This window comes from Pyrus communis, chromosome 8 (genome assembly GCF_041283825.1).
Source record: "Pyrus communis isolate YQ-2024b chromosome 8, ASM4128382v1, whole genome shotgun sequence".
Classification (NCBI taxonomy): domain Eukaryota; kingdom Viridiplantae; phylum Streptophyta; class Magnoliopsida; order Rosales; family Rosaceae; genus Pyrus; species Pyrus communis.
In genome coordinates this window covers 5,944,543-5,961,847 of record NC_142572.1, presented here as the reverse complement: position 1 = coordinate 5,961,847, position 17,305 = coordinate 5,944,543, and the positions used below count along the sequence as shown (strand labels likewise).

At 41.2% G+C, this 17,305-nt stretch overlaps 1 protein-coding gene across 3 annotated transcripts; it reads left to right on the top strand.

Annotated features, from left to right (window-relative positions):
• Positions 1-6,356: 6,356 nt before the first annotated feature.
• On the top strand, positions 6,357-15,814 carry LOC148694658 (uncharacterized). Of its 3 annotated transcripts, XM_088698134.1 has the most exons (7): positions 6,357-6,690; positions 6,785-6,895; positions 7,427-7,493; positions 8,350-8,422; positions 8,716-10,142; positions 14,670-14,736; positions 15,593-15,814. In XM_088698134.1, exons 5-7 carry the CDS (start codon positions 8,720-8,722, stop codon positions 15,597-15,599), a joined length of 1,497 nt encoding a protein of 498 aa, XP_088554260.1. In that variant the 5' UTR covers positions 6,357-6,690; positions 6,785-6,895; positions 7,427-7,493; positions 8,350-8,422; positions 8,716-8,719; the 3' UTR covers positions 15,600-15,814. The 3 variants fall into 3 exon arrangements, with proteins under 3 accessions (XP_088554260.1, XP_088554259.1, XP_088554258.1); XM_088698133.1 differs by lacking the exon at positions 14,670-14,736 and having other exon boundaries at positions 6,792-6,895; XM_088698132.1 differs by lacking the exon at positions 14,670-14,736.
• Positions 15,815-17,305: the final 1,491 nt, after the last annotated feature.

The window sequence follows — 17,305 nt, the reverse complement described above, 5'->3', positions numbered from 1 at the left end:
ATAATAAATGAATTGTTATATCCCACATCATCCAGGGGAGTGAATCATATAAGTCTTATATGTATATTCCCATCTCTACCTAGCACGAGGCCTTTTGGGAACTCACTGGCTTCGGGTTCCGTAGGAACTCCGAAGTTAAGTGAGTTCGCATGAGAGCAATTCCAGGATGGGTGACCCACTGGGAAGTTCTCGTGCGAGTTCCCAAAACCAAACCCGTGAGGGCGTGGTCATGCCCCAAAGCAGACAATATCGTGCTACGGTGGAGTCGAGCCTGGGATGTGGTGGGGGCCCAGGTCGGGATGTGACAATTTGATATCAGAGCCAATCTCTGGCCGGAAGTGTGCCGACAAGGACGTTAGGCCCCTAAAGGGGGTGGATTGTTACATCCCACATCGCCTAGGGGAATGAATCCTGTAAGCCTTATATGTATATTCTCATCTCTACCTAGCACGAGGCTTTTTGGGAGCTCACTTGTTTCGGGTTCCGTAGGAACTCTGAAGTTAAGCGAGTTCACGCGAGAGCAATCCCAGGATGGGTGACCTACTGAGAAGTTCTCGGGTAAGTTCCCAGAAACAAAACTATGAGGGCGTGATCGGGGCCCAAAGCGGACAATATTGTGCTACGGTGAAGTCGAGCCGGGGATGTGACATGAATAGACATATACTGTGCTTTTAAAATAACAATTACACGACCACTATTTTATCTAGTGGTTATATGGCTTTAAATTTTGGTAATTAGTTAAGCGAGTTCGCGCGAGAGCAATCTTAGGATGGGTGACCCACTAGGAAGTTCTCATGTAAATTCCCAGAAACAAAACTGTGAGGGCGTGGTCGGGGCCCAAAGCGGACAATATTGTACTACAGTGAAGTCGAGCTCGGGATGTGACATGAATAGACATATACTGTGCTTTTAAAATAACAATTACATGACCACTATTTTATCTAGTGGTTATATGACTTTAAATTTTGGTAATTTTCTAGTAATGATGAGCTGGGAGAGAATCCTAAAAAATAAAAGGAAAACTAATGAAAAGGACTTGAAAACTTTGTGTTTTAATGATAAGGACAAAATAAAGGGTAAAGTGAATAGTATCGGGATTGATTTTTTAGTGTAAAAATGTGGTTTTTTCGTTAAAGTGAACAGTACTGTGGACTTTTCGTTAAAACTCCCAAAAATAAATGATTTGGAATGTTGAAGTACGATATAAAATGAGCCTTACAATGGTATCCCTCATATAAGCTATGATTTTTCAAAAAAAAGTTGATCTTACATTTTTGAATGAGTATGATGGACCTGCAAATGGTGGCTTACCTGGTTGATAGAGTCTTCTTTATTAATAGGGTAAATTGGCGTTTGACCTTCTAAACCATTACTTTAGTTGAAATAGACCTCCTAAACTATTTTTTTGGTAAATTAACCCCCTGAATCATTTGAAATAATCCCATTAACCCCTTGTTGTTAGATTCCATATACCATTCTGTCAAATTCAAGGGCAAGTTAGTCTTTTTATCATCAATTCTTACATGTAACTTATAATGACCAATAAAATTATGACATGTGGACTCATAGTAATGTGTAATGACAAAGTGAAATGTTTTGTTACGTAAACGTTTGGTTTCTTTATGTTTCTTAGTATGCTTCCATGTGTCATTGTTTTATTGGTGGTTATAACTCATAAATAAGAATTGATGATAAAAACACTAATTTGCCCTTGAATTTGATGGAATAGTGGATGAAATCTAACGGCAAGGGGTTAATTGGGTGATTTTAAATAATTTAAGAAGTTAATTTACCAAAAAAAATAATTCAAAGGGTCAATTTCGACTGAAGTAATAGTTTAGGGACCCTTTAGAAAGTTACGGAATAGAGTTGGGCTTTAGAGGAAGGGAGAGGTTTCAAGGGTTAACCCAATAGATATTGGCTTTTGGGCTTGATAGTTAGACTTCAAGACCAATTTAGACTTGCAATCAACTGAAGGCTGCCTTCAAAGATCCAAGTTTGAAAAAATTGCAAAAATTGTCAATGTTGTCGTATTTTACCACTCAATAATAAAATGTTCTCTCTGTTACTGAATGTATAGTCACTCATTTTTGAATTTAAAATCAAATCTAAAGAATAAATGGAAGTGTTTTTAGTGTTTTAATTTCAATTCTAGATATCAAATTCAACGGTGAGTGACCATGAATCTTTGGTCAACAGGTGAGTGACAAAGTAAACATCACTAATCAACATTTACAATCCATGAAATTTAAACTCAAAAGGTATAAAATGAAGACTGCGTTTTACAAGACTAAATGCTCATTGGCGTTAACAATTATTGTTTCAGTCGTAGCAGGAGGATATGCATATAAAACTTATATCTATTAAGTTATTAACTATGTGAAATACTCGTATCTTCCAGATAGCTTAAAAGTTAAAGCTCCATACATATTGCCATTTGGATTTCTCATATTTTTCCTTAATTATAACATCTTATGCACTCCTTTGAAATAAGATGTTTGAGGTCATGTGATATTTTTTTTACCTTCCCGGCTCCCAACGTTTTACATGAAAGTACAGTATACAGTGTACACTACCAAAACTTATGGAATCCAGATCCTCTCCGGATCTAAGGATTCTGGGCTTAGGGATTAATTGATCCGGTCCGTTGAAATTTGATCCAATGACTACAATTATTATACCTTTAGTGGGATCCCCTGTTTGTAGCCGTTTGATCAAGTTTCAACGGACTGGATTAATTGATCCTTAGATCTGAATCCAAACTTATGGATCTTGTCACCTTGCCGGCCATATGAGCCCGTAGGTAAAAGAACACGTTCTTTTTATTTGTTCCCTTGTTGTTCAGCTTGTGCAACCACCATCTTTAATCTTGAAGCATCAAAAGTAAAACTACACGTTTTGCAGTTAACGAGATTAAATTGCATAAATAAGATGAAATCACTGTCAAGTTTTCTTCAACTTAAAGCTGATTCTTATGTCATTCCAAAACTTAAAATTAAGGGTTTGGTAATCATTTCGTTTTGCATTTTAATTTTAATTTTTTGTATTAACCTGAGACCCGAAACCTTAAACCCTACATGTCCTGTACATATCTTCTGCATCTCTCTCCCATTCTTTCTTTAGTCTGCATTCTTTATTTCTTTCATATATTTCCTCTTCATAATCTGGAAAGAGATTCTCTTTGGATCTCTTCCATCTTGGCCACCGGATCAAGTGATCTGGGTCTTCCAAATTTTATCAAACGGCTCACCTGTTTTGACCCCTTAAAAGCTATGATAATTTTTAACTGTTGGATGAAATTTGAAAAACCCAAATCACTTGATCCGATGGCCTTGGTGGAAGAGATCCGGATATGATCTCTTTCCTCATAATCTAACACAAAACAAAAAGTAAAAGGAAATGATTATCAAACAAAACCTAAAATTTTAAACTTTAAGCTGTACATTTCACACTGTACGTAAGAATTGATTCTTCCTTATTTCCTTCCCAAATACAATTTGCATAAGTAAAGCTAATGAGTCAGTTAATTATACTACATGAAGCACGATTTCTTTGTAAGATCTCTCTGAAATTGAGCAGCCACCATTTAGAGTGATCTCCGACAAATTTTACTAGTGTCCTTTTCTTGAGAAAAAACAACATTTCTGTGATTTTATGTTGTTTTCATTTTCGCTTACCGCAAACTCACACTATCACAATAACTCATTCTGCAACTAAATATTAAACTTCAAAAAAAATATATGCCGCCATGTATTCACGTTAGTTGAATTTAATACCTCTTTGAGCTAAATCAAAACAATTATCACTATACCAAAGGATAAGTTACTGTAAAGATAAACCTGCCGACTCGAAAACCTAGGGGCTCTTCTTGTGCTACCTGAACTTCTTGACTAAAGGCTATCAAGGGATCCAACTTAGTGCCGTAACATCTAATATAATTCTGGCTGCGATATGATTCATATTTTTATTTTTTAAACGCACGTGAAACTCCACTCTTCCACTTTGGGGTGCATTTTGTACTTTACCTTGTTCTTGTCAATTTTCTGGTGCGGATTATATCTAATCAAAGCATGGGCAGTCAAATTATAATTGTCCTTTGTGATATGGTAAGTGGGATGGGCTTTGATTCCTCCAAATAAAAGTAAGAATAACATAAAATTAATATATATGAAATAAAAAATTCAATTGTGCAATGATTGTACTGTCAAATGCTTTTTCCAGAACTTGGAGCTCCTAAGACATCTACCCCAAAGATTTTCACAAATTCTCACTGACCAGTTTTATTTATTTGAATGTAAGAACAAAAATGCCTGGTTTGTGTCAAATTTGGCTTTGTTAGCTTCACCTCTTTTCATCAACCTCAATCATTAAGTGATGGATGGAGGTAGTAAAAGATACGAAATAATTGGGGTTGGAAGTGGTAGGCAAAACACATGAAGATGACATGCATGCGTGATCAAATGCAAATGCTAGACTGCTAGTACTATCATAATTCTATGGATGAACATGCTTACGAGTAGTTGATCAATTTGTTGTTGGTATAACAACAAATTACGTGCAGCGTCTGATAAACAAGAAAGGTACACACACACACACACACGTAATGAGAATGTACTTGGTTAATTTAAGTCTATACAAGAAAGAGATAATGTCCTTGTAAGAACATAAGTTATACCGCTGTGATTAATAAAATTCTACAAATGGGTTCATGACTATATATTTATAACTATAATTAAAGACCTAACAAGGCCATTGCTCGTGATCCGTGTACTTATGTGAGGGATGTTGAAAAATAGAAAAAAAAAAAGTAAATTAATTACTTAGGGGCTCTTTGATAACTATAATTTTTAGTTATTTATTTATTTATTTATTTTTTGAAAACTAAAAATTTGTTTAGTAATTACTTTTAGTTTTTAGTGATGACAACGGTTGATCAGGGATTGGTACTGGACATTGATGGGATATCGGAGGTAGTACCGTAGTAGTAGTGGTACCAATGGTTATGGAGGTGGATTGTGACATCCTACATCGCCCAGGGGAGTGATCCTTATATGTATATCCCCATCCCTACCTAGCACGAGGCTTTTTGGGAGCTCACTGGCTTCGGGTTCCGTAGGAACTCCGAAGTTAAGCGAGAAGGGGCTAGAGCAATCCCATGATGGGTGACCCACTGGGAAGTTGCTCGTGAGTTCCCAAAAACAAAACCGTGAGGGAATGGTAAGCCCAAAGCGGACAATATCGTGCTACGGTGGTGGAGCGGGCCCGGGAAATGATCCGCCCCGGGCCGGGATGTGACAATTTGGTATCAGAGCCAATCCCTGGCCGGAAATGTGCCGACGAGGACGTCGGGCCCCTAAGGGCGGTGGATTGTGACATCCCACATCGCCCAGGGGAGTGATCCTTATATGTATATTCCCATCCCTACCTAGCACGAGACTTTTTGGGAGCTCACTAGCTTCGGGTTCCGTAGGAACTCTGAAGTTAAGCGAGAAGGGGCTAGAGCAATCCCATGATGGGTGACCCACTGGGAAGTTGCTCGTGAGTTCCCAAAAACAAAACCGTGAGGGAATGGTAAGCCCAAAGCGGACAATATTGTGCTACGGTGGTGGAGCGGGCCCGGGAAATGATCCGCCCCGGGCCGTGATGTGACATGGGAAGCATTTCTTTTTTTTGGGAAATTATGTATGTATTGTATCTATACTATTGTTAACTGAAAAGGGTGTGTCATAAAAAAAAAAAAAAAAGAAGTGAAGAAGGTCAGTACTCAACCTATGTATGAAAGAGCAATGCTTGACTACTTAAAGATGAGTAGGAGCTCCTACTTAAAATTTTTCGTGTCTAATTCACAGAACTTTATGCTTATAATCAAAACCGTTCGTATTATAAATCACTTTGTAAAAATCATCTCTGCAAAAAATGAATTAAAACTAAGGTCATTAAGTCGATCAACTGTAGCAAATAGATAAACAGTTCGTACTGTTTTTACCATTTCTGTTCATTTGTTCTTATACAATTTGATGACTAAACGACCTTAGTTTTAATTGAATTTTTGCAGACATAATCTTTATAAAATGATTTATAATATAAATAGTTCTGATAAAAAGCACGAAGGTCCATAAATCAGAAATGAAGAGTTTTGAGTATGAGCTCCTATTCATCCTTTAGGTAGCCAAGCATTATTCTTTATAAAAATACCAACTGTTAACGTCAATAACCTCTCCTTTAGGTAGTGAACTCATGTTTTATGATATTTGAACTTAACAACCTCTCACTTACTTACAAATGAAAATGAATACAACTAAATTATAGTTAGTACTAAATGACATCAAGAGAAGAGAGTTTGTTAATGTAACATCCCGTCCCGAAACTAACGAGACGTACATTTAAAATGACAATTTTACCCTAATTTGTTTGTGTACGTTAAGTGTTGTGTAGTGTGGTGTTGTAGGACCACACACACACTCACACCTCACCCTCACTTTCCCGGGATTCCCTCCCTCATTCCCTCACTCTTTGTCTCTCTGTCTCTGTCTCAGTCTCTCTCTCTCTCTCTCCCCGAATCCATCTTCTTCTTCTTCCTTCAACACACACGGCCACACATACAAACATACTCAAACCTGCACCAATTAAGAAACCAAGACCACCCTCGTGCTCGTGAGGTTGTGAGGAGCACAACCATACCAATTCCAGGTAAGAATTCGAACGTTTTCACGTCGTTTCAACAATGGCCGAATTTTACACTGTTCATGCAAACCTAAACTAGCTTGTTTTTGGAATTTCTAAGCTTGTAGTTGTGCTTGTGAGGTCCCAAGGAGCCTCGGAGTAGTTCGTTGGGTGAATTTGGACGTCGGGATCGTCCTGTACGAAGTTGGCCGATTCTTGAAGTTGAAGACAGGTATGATCTAGCAATTTTTAGGCCTTAAAACTAGTCTAACGTGATTCTACTAGTCCTAAGCTTCATTTTGGTATAAAGAACGTGAAAAATGGTTGAAAAACGAAGGAGAAAACTTAGTTTGAAAATTACCCAGTTTTCCGGCGCCGTCGCCGGCGCCGGCGTCTCGCCGGAGAAGAAAGGAGAATATTCCGTTAAGTCTAACGGAATATTCCTAACGGCAGTGACAGAATCCGGTTAGATTTGACGGAATATTCCGTCAGTTAACGGAATATTCCTGACGGCGTCAACTGACGCCGTCAGTGTGCAGTGCACGTGGGCCGCGCGTGGGGGCGCGTAGGTCCGTGCGTGTTCAGGCGCGTGGGGGCGCGTGCGTGGTCCAAAAATTTTTCTAAAAATATGGGCGTGATCCTGAGGTTGTGTAGGTCACGTTGGTATATTCATTTGTCCATTTTGAGCAATGTATGAGAAGTTATTACGAGAAGTTGCTTAGGTGCTTTTAAATTAATGTTTTCGTAACTTTGTCGCGTATAGGTGATTCGTTTTCCGAGGACGAGCGTACGCACTCGAGGCAGGGGGGCTACGACCCTTCTAATTATCAGTGAGTGGGCTTTTGTTTTCCGTATATACCTATATACATATTAATTCCCAGAAATTAAATAGAAAAGGTTATATGTTTTATGCCATGCATCATTTGAATATTGTTTACGCATCATCACGTGCGTTGGTAGTTGGCATACATATATAAATGTGTATTTGGTGCTGTGGACGCACAGGTAAGTGCCAGGTAAGCGGTATTCATGTGGTTATGCATTCCTGTTTATTATGCAATAGTAGTTTGAAATGCTTAGAGAGCTCATAATCTGCACCCCCGGTGTTAGTGCTCCCGCCCAGGGCCAGGGCACAGTCCTTCACGTGATGTTCACCAGCACCACACGCTCGCCTTGGATCCAAGTTAGGTGCAAGCCTTGTCGTACAGACCACATTAGGTGGTTCCGACTCGTAGGTGACCCGCGATTATTCGCACAGTCTTCACGTGATCGTAGCACTAGAGCGTATATATTACACCCAGTCTTGTCGTACAGACCACGTTAGGTGGTTCCGACTCGTGTGCAGATTCAGATATTGAGTTGAGATTGAAGTCCTATATGCAGCCGTACAGGTCACGTTAGGTGACTCCCGGCTGCCAGATTATATGTTATTGATGTGAATTATGCTTGAACAATTACATTTGATTATGAGATTCTGTTGTGGCATATTCTCAAGCATGAATGGCATATTGTGAGCATGAATGGCATATGTGGAGCATTATTGACATACCTATACATACGTATATATGTTCATTTTCTGGGAAGTATACAGGTTTTACGGCGAGGGGTTAGAATGTATTTTTGTTAAAGAGTTTTAAAAGAGCTTTGTTTTTGCCCACTCACGCTTTTGTTTTTGCGCCCCTCCAGGTTCTAGTGGTCTAGCAAGTTCGGTGGTCCATCCCAGAGGGCGTCCCGGCATTTCTGACAGACACTCACCATTGTAGGGTCACCTTCGGGTGTACATATGTCGTAACTTTCCTTTTTCGACTGCTGTAGACTTGCTCTGAATTGTGTCTCACATACACTAGTACTTTGTATGCTATTAGGTTTTTAATTATTCGTACTTTTATATTACTATACCTTTAGCTTCCGCACGCGCACATGGCTACGTCACCTTCGCGTGACGGCCAGCATGCCCTGATCTCGGTCGGGGTGTGTCAGCTTGGTATCAGAGCCTAGGTTTGGCAGTCCTGTGTCTTTGTGAGTATTCTAATAGTTGGTGTCTTCTGTCAGAATCATGCCGCCTCGTCGGGAACCACGTCGCTCAGATGAGTCTAGTTTTCCTGATCTTACTCAGTTGGGGGAAGTGATTGCTACAGCCCTTCAAACAGTGATGCGCCCTCCCCAGAGGACTCCTCTGGAGACTATGTATAACTTGAAGTTGGATAAGTTTAAAGGTAACGAGGGTCACGAAGGCGCAGAACGTTGGTTGGAACACATAGAGAAGACTTTCCGTGTGTTGCATAACCAGGGGAACCTTCCTATGGAAAGGTGGGTTGAGACAACCTCTTGGTTTCTGGAGATGGAGTCTGCAGCTTGGTGGGAGCAAGAACTTCGTAGGTTGACTCCAGCTCAGAGGACCGATTGGAATGTTTTCAAAGACGTGTTTCAAAGGAGATTTGTACCCCCTGAGTATATCGACCGTAAGAAACAGGAATTCACTGAATTGAAACAGCGAAAGATGACGGCTAACGAGTACTATCGTAAGTTCACTGATTTGTCTCGTTACTATCCCGATGTCGCTGGTAATCAGGCGGAGATGCTTCGTCGTTTTCGCTTGGGCACTAAGAAGAAATGGCGTTCTATGGTAACTACTACTCACTGTGAGTCATATCAGGAGTTCTATGAGATATTGTTGAGGGTAGAGGACTCTGAGAATATGTCAAGTGATAGTGACGAAGAGAAAAACGGCAATCAGAAGAAAGACGACAAAGGAAAAGGTCAAACATCGTTGGGGCCTCGTCAAACTCAGAACTTTAAAAGGGGTGGTGCAAGTTCAAGTTCGTCTAGTGGTGGTTTCAGTGCCTCTGGACAAGGACGTGGAGGTAGGTTTTATGGAGGTGCTCGAGGCCAGAGACAAGATGATGGTGGCCGAAACCGACTCCCATTTTGCCGTAGATGTAATAATCGACATTTCGGCGAGTGTAGGCGTGGCAACGGTGCTTGTTTCACGTGTGGGCAGATGGGACATAGAGCGGTGAATTGTCCCCAGGGTCAGCAACAGAAGCCGCAGCAGACCTTTATGCCGCCACCTGCACCGATTCGGCAAATCCAAGGTCCGAGTAATTATGGTCAAACAGGTAGAGGTGGTGCCTATCACTATCAGGGTGATGCTGTTCCCTATGCCCCGGGACCGTATCAGTACCCCCAGGACCCGTATTCACAAGGTGGTTATCCCCCGTATCCCAGCAACTACATGCCGTATCCTCCAGCTCCAACAAGTGGTTCTCAGTGGTACCAAGGAGGACAGTATCAGCAGGGTGAGAATGCCACTAGTAGTGCAGGGTCTTCGAGGCAGATGGGTCAGCCCAGTCAGGGGCGTGGAGCTCAAGGTCGCGGTGTTCAAGCGAGCAGAGGTCGTGGAGGACGACAGCAGGGCCAGGGGCGTATTCACAATATTTCCCTGCAGGATGCTCAGAACAACCCGGACTTGATAATGGGTACGTTAAACATTCTTGGTTATTTTGCTAGAGTCTTAATTGATTGTGGAGCTACACATTCCGTTATTTCTCATACATTTGCTCAAGTAACGCAACCTCGCCCCACACCTCTAGGGTACGATTTAGAGTTCGCTATGCCTAGAGGAGAGAGATGTGTTGTAGATTGTGTGTACCCAGGATGTCCAGTGATAGTAGAGGGTGTAGTTATGCCCGCGGATCTTATTCCGTTAGATATTGTCGATTTTGATGTGATTTTGGGCAATGATTGGTTGCACTTCTATCGTGCCAACATTGATTGTTACGGGAAAGTAGTTACTTTTCACCGTCCTGGATTACCTGAGGTTACTTTTGTGGGTGAGCCGAGTGGAGTAAGACATGGTGTTATTTCGGCTTTACGAGCGAAGAAGTTGTTGACTAAAGGTTGTCAGGGGTATCTAGCTCATGTGGTACTAGAGGAGGCCGTTCCAAGCAGAATTGAGGATGTGAGAGTGGTTAGACACTTCCCTGATGTTTTTCCTGAAGATTTACCTGGTTTACCCCCAGATCGAGATGTGGATTTCACTGTTGAGTTGCTTCCAGGTACCAATCCTATTTCATTAACTCCTTATCGTATGGCTCCCGCTGAGTTAAGGGAATTGAAAGTGCAATTACAGGAATTAGTGGATAAGGGATTCATTCAGCCTAGTATTTCACCTTGGGGCGCTCCAGTGTTGTTTGTGAAAAAGAAAGATGGGACTTTGAGGCTGTGTATCGACTACAGACAATTGAATCGGGTGACGATTAAAAACCGTTATCCATTGCCTCGTATCGACGATTTGTTTGATCAGCTGAGAGGTGCTTGTGTATTTTCTAAGATAGACTTGAGGTCTGGGTACTATCAGCTGAAGATTAGTAGGGATGATGTTCCTAAGACGGCGTTCAGGACTCGTTACGGTCATTACGAGTTTCTGGTTATGCCATTTGGGTTGACGAATGCACCAGCAGCTTTTATGGATTTAATGAACCGGGTATTTCAGCCTTACCTGGATAGATTTGTCATTGTCTTCATTGACGATATTCTGGTGTATTCTAAGTCCAAAGCGGAACATGTCCGACATCTTACTTTGGTGTTGAAAAGGTTGAGAGAACACCAATTGTATGCTAAGTTTAGTAAGTGCCAGTTCTGGTTAGATCAAGTCGCGTTTTTGGGGCACATCATTTCTGCTCAAGGTATTCTGGTTGATACTCAGAAGGTTGCAGCTGTGGAGAGTTGGGAGCAACCACGAACCGTCACTGAGGTGAGAAGTTTCATTGGTTTGGCGGGATATTATCGGAGATTCGTTAAGGATTTTTCGGTAATTGCTTTGCCACTGACGAGGTTAACAAGGAAAGATGTTAAGTTTGAGTGGAATGATAAGTGTGAGCAAAGTTTCCAGCAGTTGAAGCATTGTCTTACTAATGCACCTGTTTTGGCACTTCCAGACGATAGTGGTGATTTCGAGGTTTATAGCGATGCTTCCTTGAATGGTCTGGGATGTGTATTGATGCAGCATGGTAGGGTGATTGCTTATGCTTCGCGGCAGTTGAAAACCCATGAGATGAATTACCCTACACATGATTTGGAGTTGGCTGCTATTATCTTTGCATTGAAGTTGTGGAGACACTATCTTTATGGAGAAAAGTGTAGGATCTTCACAGATCACAAGAGTCTTCAGTATCTCTTTACCCAGAAGGAACTTAATCTTCGTCAACGGAGGTGGTTGGAGTTGCTCAGCGATTACGATTGCACGATTGATTATCACCCTGGTCGTGCGAACGTAGTAGCCGATGCACTTAGCAGGAAGTCACATGGCCGTATCAATGCGTTGTACGCTAGTCGTATTCCTCTTTTGGTGGACTTGCGTGCTACGGGAGTAAGGTTAGAAGCAGAAGATCGAGAAGTGGCATTACTTGCTAATTTTCAAGTTAGGCCAATCTTAGTTGATCGGGTGCTTGAAGCTCAGGTAGCTGATGAACAGATTCAAGAACTAATTCAAGCTCGAGGTCAAGGAAGGTGGCGAGATCTCAGAGTTCGTGATTCTGATGGCATGTTGATGTTAGAGGGTAGAATGTTCGTGCCTAGTAATGTGGACTTGAAGAAGGAAATTCTTGATGAAGCACATATCTCGGCTTATGCCATGCACCCAGGGGCAACCAAAATGTATCATACCATTCGACCATTTTACTATTGGCCGGGTATGAAAAGGGAGATAGCTGAGTATGTGAGCAGTTGTGCTGTTTGTCAGCAGGTTAAAGCAGAAAGAAAGAAGCCGTTTGGATTGTTACAGCCGCTTCCCGTACCAGAGTGGAAGTGGGAAAATATCACTATGGATTTTGTGTACAAGTTGCCGCGTACACATAATGGCTTTGATGGCATTTGGGTGATCGTTGATCGGCTCACTAAGTCGGCACATTTCATTCCAGTAAGAGAGAAGTACTATTTGAGCCGGTTAGCAGAGCTGTTTATTTCAAAGGTTGTGAAGTACCATGGTGTCCCTGTAAGTATTGTCTCGGATCGTGATCCACGATTCACATCAAAGTTTTGGGTAGCCTTTCAGGAAGCTTTGGGTACGAGACTACTTTACAGTACGGCATATCATCCACAAACGGACGGACAGTCTGAGAGAACTATTCAGACCTTGGAAGATATGCTGCGAGCATCAGTGTTACAGTTCAGTGATGCTTGGCACCAGCGATTAGATTTAATGGAATTTGCTTACAACAACAGTTTCCATTCGAGCATTGGCATGGCGCCATTTGAAGCTTTGTATGGTAGATCTTGTCGCACTCCGTTATGTTGGTCGGAGGTTGGCGAAAGAGTCTTGGTAGGTCCGGAGATTGTCGAGGAGACTACTCAAAATGTTCAGGTAATTAGGTCTAACCTGAAAGCAGCTCAGGACAGGCAGAAAAGTTTAGCAGATCGACATGCTACGGACAGAACGTATGAGGTCGGAGATTGGGTATTTCTAAAGCTTTCACCGGGGAGAGGTGTTGTGCGGTTTGGAAAGAAAGGGAAGTTGAGTCCCAGGTATATCGGACCGTACATAGTCACAGAAAAAGTTGGTGAGGTAGCTTATAGGTTGGAGTTGCCTCCGGAGTTGGCTAAAGTGCATAACGTTTTTCACGTGTCTATGCTCCGACATTACGTTGCTGATCCATTGCATGTGATACCTCCTCAACCGTTAGAGATAAATCCAGATTTGACGTACGACGAGGAACCGTTAACGATCTTAGATTGGAAAGAAAAGGTTCTGAGGAACAAGACGGTGAATTTGGTGAAAGTTTTGTGGAGGAGTCACTCGGTTGAAGAAGCTACATGGGAGACAGAAGAACGAATGAGGGATTTGTATCCTAGATTATTCTTTGACTATTAGGGGTGTATTGAGGTTGTTTTGAATTTCGGGACGAAATTCTATTAAGGAGGGTAGGTTGTAACATCCCGTCCCGAAACTAACGAGACGTACATTTAAAATGACAATTTTACCCTAATTTGTTTGTGTACGTTAAGTGTTGTGTAGTGTGGTGTTGTAGGACCACACACACACTCACACCTCACCCTCACTTTCCCGGGATTCCCTCCCTCATTCCCTCACTCTTTGTCTCTCTGTCTCTGTCTCAGTCTCTCTCTCTCTCTCTCCCCGAATCCATCTTCTTCTTCTTCCTTCAACACACACGGCCACACATACAAACATACTCAAACCTGCACCAATTAAGAAACCAAGACCACCCTCGTGCTCGTGAGGTTGTGAGGAGCACAACCATACCAATTCCAGGTAAGAATTCGAACGTTTTCACGTCGTTTCAACAATGGCCGAATTTTACACTGTTCATGCAAACCTAAACTAGCTTGTTTTTGGAATTTCTAAGCTTGTAGTTGTGCTTGTGAGGTCCCAAGGAGCCTCGGAGTAGTTCGTTGGGTGAATTTGGACGTCGGGATCGTCCTGTACGAAGTTGGCCGATTCTTGAAGTTGAAGACAGGTATGATCTAGCAATTTTTAGGCCTTAAAACTAGTCTAACGTGATTCTACTAGTCCTAAGCTTCATTTTGGTATAAAGAACGTGAAAAATGGTTGAAAAACGAAGGAGAAAACTTAGTTTGAAAATTACCCAGTTTTCCGGCGCCGTCGCCGGCGCCGGCGTCTCGCCGGAGAAGAAAGGAGAATATTCCGTTAAGTCTAACGGAATATTCCTAACGGCAGTGACAGAATCCGGTTAGATTTGACGGAATATTCCGTCAGTTAACGGAATATTCCTGACGGCGTCAACTGACGCCGTCAGTGTGCAGTGCACGTGGGCCGCGCGTGGGGGCGCGTAGGTCCGTGCGTGTTCAGGCGCGTGGGGGCGCGTGCGTGGTCCAAAAATTTTTCTAAAAATATGGGCGTGATCCTGAGGTTGTGTAGGTCACGTTGGTATATTCATTTGTCCATTTTGAGCAATGTATGAGAAGTTATTACGAGAAGTTGCTTAGGTGCTTTTAAATTAATGTTTTCGTAACTTTGTCGCGTATAGGTGATTCGTTTTCCGAGGACGAGCGTACGCACTCGAGGCAGGGGGGCTACGACCCTTCTAATTATCAGTGAGTGGGCTTTTGTTTTCCGTATATACCTATATACATATTAATTCCCAGAAATTAAATAGAAAAGGTTATATGTTTTATGCCATGCATCATTTGAATATTGTTTACGCATCATCACGTGCGTTGGTAGTTGGCATACATATATAAATGTGTATTTGGTGCTGTGGACGCACAGGTAAGTGCCAGGTAAGCGGTATTCATGTGGTTATGCATTCCTGTTTATTATGCAATAGTAGTTTGAAATGCTTAGAGAGCTCATAATCTGCACCCCCGGTGTTAGTGCTCCCGCCCAGGGCCAGGGCACAGTCCTTCACGTGATGTTCACCAGCACCACACGCTCGCCTTGGATCCAAGTTAGGTGCAAGCCTTGTCGTACAGACCACATTAGGTGGTTCCGACTCGTAGGTGACCCGCGATTATTCGCACAGTCTTCACGTGATCGTAGCACTAGAGCGTATATATTACACCCAGTCTTGTCGTACAGACCACGTTAGGTGGTTCCGACTCGTGTGCAGATTCAGATATTGAGTTGAGATTGAAGTCCTATATGCAGCCGTACAGGTCACGTTAGGTGACTCCCGGCTGCCAGATTATATGTTATTGATGTGAATTATGCTTGAACAATTACATTTGATTATGAGATTCTGTTGTGGCATATTCTCAAGCATGAATGGCATATTGTGAGCATGAATGGCATATGTGGAGCATTATTGACATACCTATACATACGTATATATGTTCATTTTCTGGGAAGTATACAGGTTTTACGGCGAGGGGTTAGAATGTATTTTTGTTAAAGAGTTTTAAAAGAGCTTTGTTTTTGCCCACTCACGCTTTTGTTTTTGCGCCCCTCCAGGTTCTAGTGGTCTAGCAAGTTCGGTGGTCCATCCCAGAGGGCGTCCCGGCATTTCTGACAGACACTCACCATTGTAGGGTCACCTTCGGGTGTACATATGTCGTAACTTTCCTTTTTCGACTGCTGTAGACTTGCTCTGAATTGTGTCTCACATACACTAGTACTTTGTATGCTATTAGGTTTTTAATTATTCGTACTTTTATATTACTATACCTTTAGCTTCCGCACGCGCACATGGCTACGTCACCTTCGCGTGACGGCCAGCATGCCCTGATCTCGGTCGGGGTGTGTCAGTTAACCTCTTGCTTAAAGTACATGTTACATAATGAGACTAAATATTAATTATACTCTTACAAGTATTATGGCATCTCTCTCATATTTTTCTGTTACGTATATAGCATGTGTAGAATTGCTAGTTAAATATTAAAATATAAAAAAAAAGAAAAGAAAATCAACTAGTAAACTAATCAAAATGTTTTTCGAAAATTTCATTTGTCGGACAAGTCTATTTAGGACAAAAGAAGCTTATCACAGAAGAGTAATGAATTTAAGATGTGACATCTATGACAATACTGTGTGGCAATCATTTCAACTTTGGAACATCCTAGTTAGTGCCCTAGGCACTACTAGCACAATTAAGAGTTAAAAGCCACTTAAAGATCTTGGAAAGTAAGGGGAATTGATATGTTATTTTAGCCTAACTTTGTAAATCTGCACAATTTGAAAGCAATGATTTTGTCTTAGGATGTTTCCATTTCGTTTCAAGTACATTTAGCTTGATTATTTCACACTAAAAAAAATCAATGAAAAGAGAAACCAAGAGATATTTTTCAGTAGAATATCAGAGGAAACTTAGCTATCATTGGATAATGATTTTTCATTTCAACTTCCTCATTACCACATCAGGATCAAGTGTGTTGTTAGGCACTCATTAAAGGTCATTAAGAGGAAACATAGCACAAACTGCAAATTTGGAATCACAACATGTTTTTTGTGCTATACACAGAATATAGTGCTCTCTTTTCACACTTCAAACCTCATGTTTTACGTTTGCCTCTTACATTATGTATAGAAGAACTGTGCTATTAGAGTTTAGGCTTCAGAGAATACATATATAATATATAACATTGCCGACCTTATGGATAAAAGAAGTGTTATTGAGGTTTATGATTAAGAGAATAGATGATAACACTTCTCATTTGTTAATGTGTATCATAAGATATGATAAGAACAATGTAAAGAAAAAAGCTTGTTGAAACTCAAGAATATAGGTGGATGTGAATCCAACATAGTCCCATACACCACTCCAAACCTCCACATATACATGACAACATTTATATATAAAGAAAGTGCTAATGGGTTTTTAAGATTCGGAGAATACATGATAACGCTTCTCATTCAGTAATGTATGAAAGATAATGACAAAAACAAGTCTAAAGGAAAAAGATTAAGGAAACTAAAGAATATGAGTGGATATGAATCCAAAAACAAGTCTAAACTATACCCACTGAATGCTTGATGATTCAATATCATAAATTCATAACAGAAACAACACTTTGCTTTTGATTTATATATCTCAACCAGTTCTTTATGCCCCACTCTTCAAAATATTAAACGCCATAGAATCTAGAAAAGAAAGAGGAGAGGATGTTCAGATTGCAACAAGGTGCTTGGTGGGGGTGGGGCGTGGGGGTAGACGATTAAGAATTTTAG

Bases quoted from the DNA above. Each gene is read 5' to 3' on its own strand.
- LOC148694658 (XM_088698133.1), top strand. From the start codon at position 8,720: ATGCCGCCTCGTCGGGAACCACGTCGCTCAGATGAGTCTAGTTTTCCT. The intron at 10,143-15,592 runs GTACGTTAAACA...GCGCCCCTCCAG, and splicing joins CAACCCGGACTTGATAATGG to GTTCTAGTGGTCTAGCAAGT.